General features: G+C 43.5%; 1 protein-coding gene across 1 annotated transcript; it reads right to left on the minus strand.

The window, feature by feature from the left end:
* Window positions 1-308: 308 nt before the first annotated feature.
* On the minus strand, window positions 309-1,097 carry LOC105194393. The gene has a single exon (XM_011159276.2). It carries the CDS (start codon window positions 1,095-1,097, stop codon window positions 309-311), a length of 789 nt encoding a protein of 262 aa, XP_011157578.2.
* Between the last annotated feature and the right edge of the window lie 9,170 nt (window positions 1,098-10,267).

Here is a 10,267-nt window from a genome sequence, read left to right on the forward strand (position 1 = left end):
GCGTGTCTGTCTTCTATTGACATGCCGAGGAATGTATTGCATTTCTGCGTCTCATACTCACTGAAACATATTGAACAAAGCAAATTATTGGAGACTACGTAAGACTGTAGCGTATTTTTAGGTTGAGTGGCTGTGGCCTTGCTGTTGCTTCGAAAATCATTTGAACCTTGCATGCTACGATTCGTAGGTGATAGGGCTTGCAAAAATGCGCTGCGATTTGTAAGAAACTGGGTAAACTTCTCTAATGTGGGGAACGCATCTATGGTGGATCTTTGCAACTCCCACTCTTTACGAGTTCCCTTATCCAGTTAAGGCATGATAACGTGAATTATTAAGGTGGCCCATTCCATGACAGGCTGATCTAATTTCATTAGCGCTTGAACGTGTTGTGAAATATTATCTGCCAATAATCTTAAGTCACTGTAAAATTCTCTATTAATCGATGGTAAATCAAAAAGTGCCTGGATCAAGTACTGTACAATCAACTTTTTGTTTTCATATCTTTGTTTTAACAATTGCCAAGCCACTTCGTAATTGTCATTAGTGAGCTCTATTGAATTTATTACTTTTGCTGCCTCCCCAGTTAACGATACTCTCAAATAATGCAATTTCTGCACTGGAGACAGAGTTATATTTGATGCTATAAGAGAATCAAATAAATCCCGGAAGGGAATCCAGCGTTCGTAGTTACCATCAAATTTTGGTGAATCAATGCTTGGTAGTTTCACTAAAGGCTTATTCACAACACGTTCATTTAATACTATAGGCGGTGTGACACCGGGTTGCGGAGTGTTATTTAAATTTTGAAATTGACTCACGTGCTCCCTCGCAGTGAGTTGGCGAGCTTTGCTAATTAATTGATGAAACGAGTCTTCAAACAAATCACGCTGTTGCAATTGTTCATCAGAATCATCAATTTCTTCTATTTTGTCTTGGATTAGTCCAAACTCTGTCCAAAAACCTTCAGTTTTTTCTATACGGCTCGGCAACTCAGCTTGCTTTTTTGGGTTATCTTCTAATGACGTAAGAAAATTTCCGAACGAAGTTAACCTGGCCTTTACCCGACCTTTCTGTTTGATAAGTGATTCTTTGGCCATGTTTTTCAGCTAACCTTGATATCAATAATTAAATATAATTTGATTATTTGTGATGTTTATGTTAAATATAGATATATTACTTACATTAATATTGCGACATAAATTTTTATCCACGCTTCTACCATAAAAACGCAACGCTGAAGTCTGATGGGTGTGAAGTAGTTTTCTCGCCTGAACTGTGTCCGTTGCTTGCTTGTAAAATGGCCGATCTCCTTGGTCTCGCTGTGCAACGTCCAAACGGTTGTTTAAACGGTTATCCTGTTGGCATGCGCAGATCGTCCTTCTGTGCGCGAGAGAGAGATAGAGATTGTGGTTCCCGCTTCTGGTATGCACACGCCGGTGCGTCTCGCTATGCCGTGCGAGAGAGAGAGAGAGAGAGAGAGAGAGAGAGAGAAGGCGTACTTTGCGCCTCGTACTGTGCACACGCCGATGCGTCTCGTCGTAGCGTGCGAGAGAGAGAGAGAGAGAGAGAGAGAAAGCGTACTTCGCGCCTCGTACTGTACACGCGCCGGTGCGTCTCGCCGTAGCGTACGAGAGAGAGAGAGAGAAAGAGAGAGAGAGAAAGAATGCGTATTCCTCACCTCGTAGCAACGCGCGCGGAAATCTCGCCCGTAGTAACACCGCTGGGATGTCACGCTGCAGCGTGCGAGAGAGAGAGAGAGAGAGAGAGAGAGAGACGTAATCGTCACCTTGTGGTAGCGCACACTGGAGTCTCGCCCGTGGTAACACCGCCGGGATGTCTCGCTGCAGCGTGCGAGAGAGAGAGACGTAGTCGTCGCCTCGTGGTAGCGCACACTGGAGTCTCGCCCGTGGTAACACCGCCGGGATGTCTCGCCGCAGCGTGCGAGAGAGAGAGAGACGTAGTCGTCGCCTCGTGGTAGCGCACACTGGAAGTCTCGTCCGTGGTTACACCGCCGAGATGTCTCGCTGCAGCGTGCGAGAGAGAGAGACGTAGCCGTTACCTTGTGGTAGCGCGCACTGGAAGTCTCGCCCGTGGTAACACCGCCGGAATGTCTCGCTGTAGCGTGCGAAAGAGAGAGAGAGACGGAAAGCGCACTTCGTGCCTCGTACTGTGTACGAGGTGTGTTCAAAAAGTATCGCGAATTTTGAATTTTCGCGGGTTACGTATATTCGAATTTCGATCTTTTTGTGGCGTTATGTTGGTACTCATGTCTCTCACTTATGCCGACAAGCTCGGCCATTTTGAATGTTCACTTAATTGTTGACAGCTGCTTTGCTTGCACGTGTTTTGGATCGTCTTCGATTTTTACCTATTCAAAAAAATGGATCAAAGAACCTGTATCAAATTTTGTGTGAAAAACGAAATTAAGTGCGTGGATGCATTCCGAATGTTGACTGTGGCATACGGAGAAGCTACCTTGGACCGAAGCAACGTTTATCGGTGGTACAAAATGTTCTCAGAAGGCCGAGAAGATGTGAACGACGAAGAGCGTGCCGGACGCCCGAGCACTTCAACAACAGACGAAAAAATTAATGAAGTGGAGAAAATGGTATTGGCCAATCGTCGAATCACCGTTAGAGAAGTTGCTGAGGACCTAAACACATCGATTGGCTCGTGCCATTCGATTTTTATCAATGATTTGGGCATGAGACGGGTCGCCGCGAAATTCGTACCAAAATTGCTCAATTGCGACCAAAAACAGCATCGCATGAACATTGCTAATGAGATGTTGGACTCTGTCCGCGACGACCCAAATTTGCTCCAGAGGGTCATAACTGGTGACGAATCGTGGGTTTATGGTTATGACGTGGAAACCAAAGCTCAATCATCTCAATGGAAGCTGCCGCACGAACCAAGACCGAAAAAAGCGCGCCAAGTTCGGTCGAATGTGAAAGTTTTGCTGACAGTTTTCTTCGATTGCAGGGGCGTGGTGCATCATGAGTTCTTGCCACAGGGTAGAACGGTCAATAAGGAATATTACCTGCAAGTTATGCGCAATTTGCGCGAAGCAATCCGCCAGAAACGCCCGGATTTGTGGAAGAACAAAAATTGGCTTTTGCACCACGATAACGCCCCTGCTCACACATCGTTGCTTGTGCGCGACTTTTTGGCCAAAAACAACACACTAATGATGCCGCAGCCACCGTATTCCCCAGATCTGGCCCCCTGTGACTTTTTCTTGTTCCCTAAACTGAAGAGGCCCATGAAAGGACAACGTTACGCTACGCTTGACGAGATAAAGACGGCATCGAAGGAGGAGCTGAACAAGATAAAAAAAATGATTTTTTGAAGTGCTTCGAAGATTGGAAAAACCGTTGGCACAAGTGTATAATATCTCATGGGGATTACTTTGAAGGGGACAAAATAGATATTCATGAATAAATAAATAATTTTTGAAAAAACACAAAATTCGCGATACTTTTTGAACACACCTCGTACGCGCCGGTGCGTCTCGCTGCAGCGTGCGTGATGGCAACGTCTTATAAAAGTGCGAGCACGAAGTCACAAGTTATCCTGGCGCATAAACATGCGCGTGACGAATCTTACGGCTGTATGAGAGGTCTCGCGTCGTTTGTGCAACCTTCTCCTTGATGCTGCGATGACCACCTCTTATGCCGCCATTTTGACGAAACCGCTTGTGCCACGTTGTCGACTCGTGCACTCGTATTTCTTGTTGCGTCGTCCAGATAATAATCCGGCTCGAAGGACCAATGTTAGAGCCCTTATAGGCTTTCAATAGCTTACTGCTGAAAGCCTACTATTCTTACGAATAGGTGGACTGTATGCCGGAGAGGACGTGCCTTTAGGGAAGTACTCGCACTTTTTTACGTTAGACTTCTTGCTTTATTTATGGCGAACAGAACCAGACTGCCTACACTACTTCTGGTGGTGCGCACTTCTGCCAATTTACAATAATGAAGGGCGCCATGTCAACATGGCGGCTTCGTTAGAATGGCGCGCAATACAGTATGATTTTACAACATGCGTATAAGTACGAACAATTGGTTAAGTGCTTTTTAAACAATCTTGCATGCTACAATAATGTAAATAACGTTTCGGGAAAAACGCGTTTAAAGTTTTGAGCAGTTCAGAGCTGAACATTTACCATCTTTAGAGATAATAATTATATAGTTGTAACATATAAATAACCCGTTCTTTTTGTATAGAGATCGCGCGCAGACGTAGCTCGTCGGGTATTCCAGGGCACGATCCGAGTTTAAGAGAGAACTAGACGGCGGTTTGAGCGTATAACGTATGTACAAGTTTATTTAGCGAAATGAATTACAACACTAGTGAGTCGTAATGTTTACAAGACGTATTTACCAAGTAGGCGTGTGTGCGTTACCGGAGATTTTACGTCGTCGGCTATATAATCCACCGGTGACAATCGTGCGATCAACACACGGTTATTCGCGCGCCGGAAGGCAAGTTCCGGTGATGCACCTGATTCGGCGCTTGTTGCTCGGGAGCACGGTTGCCGATACTCGGGCGGGCGACGCGGGCACTTGCCGACAGTGCGAGCGATTGTTTGGCTCGACGGCGACGATCCGCTTTTTCTATCCGTGTTTTCCCGAGAGTTTACCTCTCCGAAGAGTTTTTTGACCAAGGACTGAGTCTCTAAGGCACGTATTCATAGTCGTGACTTATTTTCAAGATCCTCTTAAGTACAGTCTTAAGTTACCCTCTAGATTCATAGTCATGAATCAAGCAAATGCTTGAGTAAAATCTCAAGTCACGACTTGTCCAAGACGATCTTGTTTGGAAACGTCTTGTTTGGTCTCGATTCATAGACAGATCTTATTCAAAATAAGACCAGACTTAAGACTATCTTATTAGTCATGAATTCATAGTCGTAATAAGACGTCTTGTATGACGTATATACAGCCAAATAAGACGATCTTCGCCCAGTCGTGATCAAAGTAGACTTAAGCAGAGCTGTAGAGCATTATTCTAACCTCAAATTAATGTTTGCTGGAGTTGAAATACTTAAATTTAAAAAAATGACAGCAAAGACAAGACTAGTTAATCGTAGATTTTTAATTTCTTTATTTTTATAAAAACATGACTAGTATTGAAAAAAAAAGATATAAAAAATATTTTTAGTTTTCTTTTACACAACTTATATATACATTAATATGCTCTTTATGCAGTTCTTTGATCTGTGCAAAAATTGCAGAAAATAGCTGTTAAAATTTATAATTATAATTTTTACTATGGTACTTAAAATATAAGAGTGATTTATTATACAATTATATAAATATAATAATCAATAATGTTTGGTAGGAAAAAATATATTAAAAATATTAAATATATTGAAAATCTCCGCGGATTTTTGGCACACAATTTTGGCAGCAGACAACCACATGTTATTGATTTACTGAGACGATAAATATTATATCTATCAGTATTAAATAATATTAAAATTAAACATTAATGGATATTAAGTAAATATTAAATAAATATGAAATAAGTATGCAATTAATATTAAATTAATGTTTATGAAATTATTGTGTCAAATAAAATTTAATGTAAAATAAATATTAAATTAATGTTAAATAAACATTAAATTAATGTTTTTGAAATTATTGCTTCAAATAAAAAATTAATGTAAAGTATAAATTAAATTAAAGTTGAATAAATGTTAAATTAACGTTTTTGAAATTATAGTTTTAAATAAAAAATTAAAGTAAAATAAATATTTAATTAATTTTGAAAAAATGTTAAAGTAATGTTTTTTTAAATCATTATTGCAAATAAATTATTAATGTAATATAAATATTGAATAAATGTTAAAAAAACATTAAATAAACATTTTTCCAAATCATTATTTTAAATGAGTAATTAATGAAATGTAAATATTAAATAAACGTTAAATAAATATTAAATTAATATTTTTTTAAATCATTATTTTAAATATTTAATTAATGTTAAATAAATATTTATAAAGTTTTTAATAAATATTATTGTTATAATGAATTGTACAATTAATAATTAATATTGAATAAATATTAAAAAAGCATTTAAAAAATATTGTGTACTGATTGGGATATATTATTCGATATATAATCACAAAACTCAACTTTAATAAATAATCTTATATTTTATAACATTTTCCCTACTTTTAATCATATTTTTTTAAAATTTTATGCTTCATTACTTTTAATTTATATGATCCTGCATTGTAGAATTTTTTGAGATATTTTGCTGTATTTTATTTTTCATTAAATAAATAAAATTTTTCGATTATCGATTATTTTAATTGTTTACAATTAATGTAATCTAATAAAGTTTAAATTAATCATATTACACTAATTGACTCGAAATTCTCGAGTCTACTGTTGAGGTTATAAGATTTATATAGGTATAATACTTGAATTCGCTGATTTTATAGTTTAACAGATTCAATGGAATATTTGGTTATTTCTGATCCGTTTAGCTCAATGTATGCAATGTTCTCATTGGAAGATTCATAGGAAATATCACGGAAACAGCCGATTCATAAATAAGCGTTAGCTTGAGCATTGCTTCGCGAAGACGATCTTATATCAAATAAGCACAACTTGAACAAGAACTTCTTCGCCAAGCTCGCCTCAAGTCATGACTATGAAATGTACTACTATTGAGACAATTTTATTCGAATAAGATGATCTTCGTCAAGATGATCTTAAGTGCTGACTTGAGACTCGACTATAAATACCGGCCCAAGTCTAAAGTCGTGTCGTGAGGTTTCGCAATCTCAGTGGTCGGGGGAATAACAAACGACACGCTGCGGGCCATTGGAGAAGCATCATCTATCACCACCGACGCTGTCGGTACGGCTAAAAAAGGAAAAAATGAAAGGGAGGAGCAGAAGGGAACCGTTGATTATGTCCTCTCTTTGCCAGGAATAGTGGTCGACTGGGTCAACAAGAGGACATACCTGGTACGACGTCCCGGTCGCTTTTTGCGACCGTCGGTTTTTCAATGCTCTGAGATGATGTCGATGGATCGGCCAGGACTGCGGCTGAGTCGTCCTCTTCTTGTGAAGCATCCCTCGACGGCGATACAACATTCTGGGCCCGATTACGAGAAGAGAGGTTATGGCCGGCGTCCCTGGACACGAGCTCGCGAATCTGTTCGAGCATCTCATGGAACCCGTCTTTCGACCGCCAATTCCTCGAGGATAGTCCTCCCGAGGATCGAGAGTCCGGCAAGAGAGTGAAACTATGCCGTCTGCTTCTCCGCGAGCAATCCTGTGAGCGATCACACGAGGAGTCCCGCGATCGACCTCGCGAGCGACCCTGTGAGCGATCGCGCGAGCGATATCGCGAAACATCGTAAGCGTCTTGGAATGCTTTACCTTTCGAGCTTTTCTTTTTCGCCTTATGCTTCGGCATATCGCAAAAAGAAGGAAATAAATCGAAAAAACGACGGATGACGAAGAAGTGTGCGTTGTCTGGATCAACGAACAGAACACAATGAGGCCGATGGCGCGTGCAGCCCCCACCGTGGAGAAACGACGGAAGGAGCGCATTGCCAACTTCTAGATCGGTTTTCACGGTTGCCGGCGCGGTAGCGGGATGCGGGGTGACGCCCAGCTGAGTGTCCCTTTAAATTTGACAGATCCGCGTCGCGTTGCGATTTGCAGGCGGGATACAACGGCTCGAGTACGCTCGACAGAGGCAAAGACGCTTTACCCCACTTTTTTAGCCGTTGCGACGAGATTGGATCAGTGTGAGGATGCCGGTCGGGCAAGAACGCTTGCCAGAGCTCAAGCACGCTTGAGCCCAGCTTCGGCGAGGAGAGACGGGTGTGAGAGCGGTAGCCGTCGAGAACGCTTGACAGAGTCCAAGACGCTCCCGGGGGGACTCCGGAAGTATGCTGCACGCGTTCCCGGAGCTCCCCCCGTAAGGACCAGTGCAGGAAATCCGGAGATATTTTAGTGGGTAGGCCCCCGTCGACACGTCTTTGGTGGAGGAGAGCCCCACATAACCTTCAGGCCTCCCCCGGGGCCTGGGATATGTGGTAACGCATTTCCCCTCCGTTACAAAAAAAAAGGCCAAGACGCTTGACCCCAGGACTCGGGAGACTTTTTCCAAGACTTAGTCGGCGGAGTAGTTGTCCGAAAAGTCAGCGGAGAAAAAGCGCAGCATCTCGCTGCTCCGACTCTTATACTCGAATTTCGAGACGTCAGGGATGCTCGGTAGCGATTCGGTTTGTTTCGGCATCAACATCCCCGCTCGAGATCGGGCGCTCAGAGATCGAACGGAGGCGAGTGAGCACACCGATAGCGCGTACCGGTTTGCATCGGTGCGCGTGCGCGGCGAGATATTCGGCGCGCGGATGCCTTCGTTGCCCGTATAGGCGCGTGTGGAGTGTCTTAAGGGTACGCAGCGCCTCTCCCTATGCCCGGTGGATATTTGGCCGGGCGTTTTGGCGGACGGTGACCGGTCCGATGGGAATTGCGCGGAGCGGTTTGTTATATAGTTTCATTGACTTACTGCTTAATTTGCGATCCCAGAGCCATATAACAGTCTTTCAGCTTCCTCGTAAAGCTCGTTTTCCATTAAAAGTTACTTTTGTCGGGCTGTACGAGGTCCTTGCGTTTGCGACAAGCTGTGACGCTCCTGTTGAAATATTCACCGCTCGTCGTTGTCGTCGGCGGTATGTTTTACTTTGCTTGCCGATTACTATATCTAGCGTGCTCATGATGCGTAGAATGAACTTTGTTGAATATTCCAGCTGCTAAGTACGCTGTAATCTCGACAATTTTTAACCCACAATGTAGATGTTTTGGAGCGAAGCGCCATACAGTCGAGTTGAAACTTTTATTCCCATTTTGCGTGTGGTCACTTAAACATCGTTGAAGCAAATCTTCCTTAGACAGGTCCTCGTAGATTAGCAGGATATGCTTTTGTACATCAAGATGTACAAAGTACATCTTGAACACAATAAAAAATTCAATGAAACGATAACCGCACAAAGGATTCCAATTAACGTTTTCACTCCTAACACTTGCCAGTTTTTTAGCACTTGTATTTAGTTCTACGGGCTTATTTGCTTTTTAATTGATTTCTTTCAAATTGATTAGTGCTATGTACACAGTGGTGCAGGATGTTCAAAATTCTCACCAATGGCTTTCGCTTTTTGCCATTTGCACCAGCTATCGGCTTCTGGCGGGCCGTTCTCATATCTCAAATTTTCATTCGTGAAGCACATATGATAATAAGTGGCCATTATGACACATATGATAATAAGTGAACATTAAGTGGCTTTTTTTATATTTTCAATATTGTTAACATTTTTTATAGCCAAACCATAATAAGTAGTGACCTGTTGAATTAATTTCTCGGTCAATTTGCCTTTTCCGCCTAATTTATGAGCTTTTTAACAGCTCGAAGCCGAGTGCTCATTCTTTTTTGGACGTGGCCGATACATTCACTCTTCACTACTTGAAAGTAATCACCATACGGATTTACGTCTAAAATTGCCTTGAATGTTTTCGAGTCTCCGGGCCGCCTCTTCCTCCGAAGCCCTTCTCCTCCGACGGTATCTCGTGTACTGGCGACGCGCGGAGTTGCACTCTACTCTCAGAGAAGCGATCTCCGGTGTCCACCAGTACACGGCCTTCTTCTTTGGAGGCCCGCCCATACGGCGCCGGGGCATAGCGGTGTCGCAAATTTGCGACATCGCCCCCCGGAACCAAGCCGTCTCTTCTTCTACGTCAACCTCCTCAGGGGGAGTCTCCCAGGACCTGGTGATGGCAGCGGCCAGTGCCAAGTCCGGGTCGAGATATTTCAGGGAGGGCCATCGCGGGGGGGCACCTTCTGGCCCTGCGGGCCGGGCGCACGGCTCTCTCACCGGAGTCGGAGAGGAGACCTCCATCAGTATATACCGATGGTCGGACAGGGTCTCCTCATCCAAGACCGACCAGTCGGCAATTTCGCCGTGCGCCTCCGGGGAGCCCATCGCGATGTCCACGATGGAGCTCCCTCGGGCCGCCACACAGGTGGGCAGCGAACCCCTGTTCAACACATGGAGGTCCAGTGCGGCGGCCCAGTCCCCCAACATCTCGCCCCTCGTATCCGTGACTGGGCAGCCCCAGTCAACGGACCGAGCGTTGAAATCGCACGCCACCAGCACCCAACCCGGCTGCAGGCGGCGGACGACCCTCTCTACCTCCTCGATCTTCTCTTCGAAGTCCTCGGGCGAGATGTTGGGGGAGATT

The sequence above is a fragment of the Solenopsis invicta genome, chromosome 8 (assembly GCF_016802725.1).
Source record: "Solenopsis invicta isolate M01_SB chromosome 8, UNIL_Sinv_3.0, whole genome shotgun sequence".
In the NCBI taxonomy this organism is placed as follows: domain Eukaryota; kingdom Metazoa; phylum Arthropoda; class Insecta; order Hymenoptera; family Formicidae; genus Solenopsis; species Solenopsis invicta.

Coding starts and splice junctions, on each gene's coding strand:
- LOC105194393 (XM_011159276.2), bottom strand. CDS start 1,097: ATGGCCAAAGAATCACTTATCAAACAGAAAGGTCGGGTAAAGGCCAGG.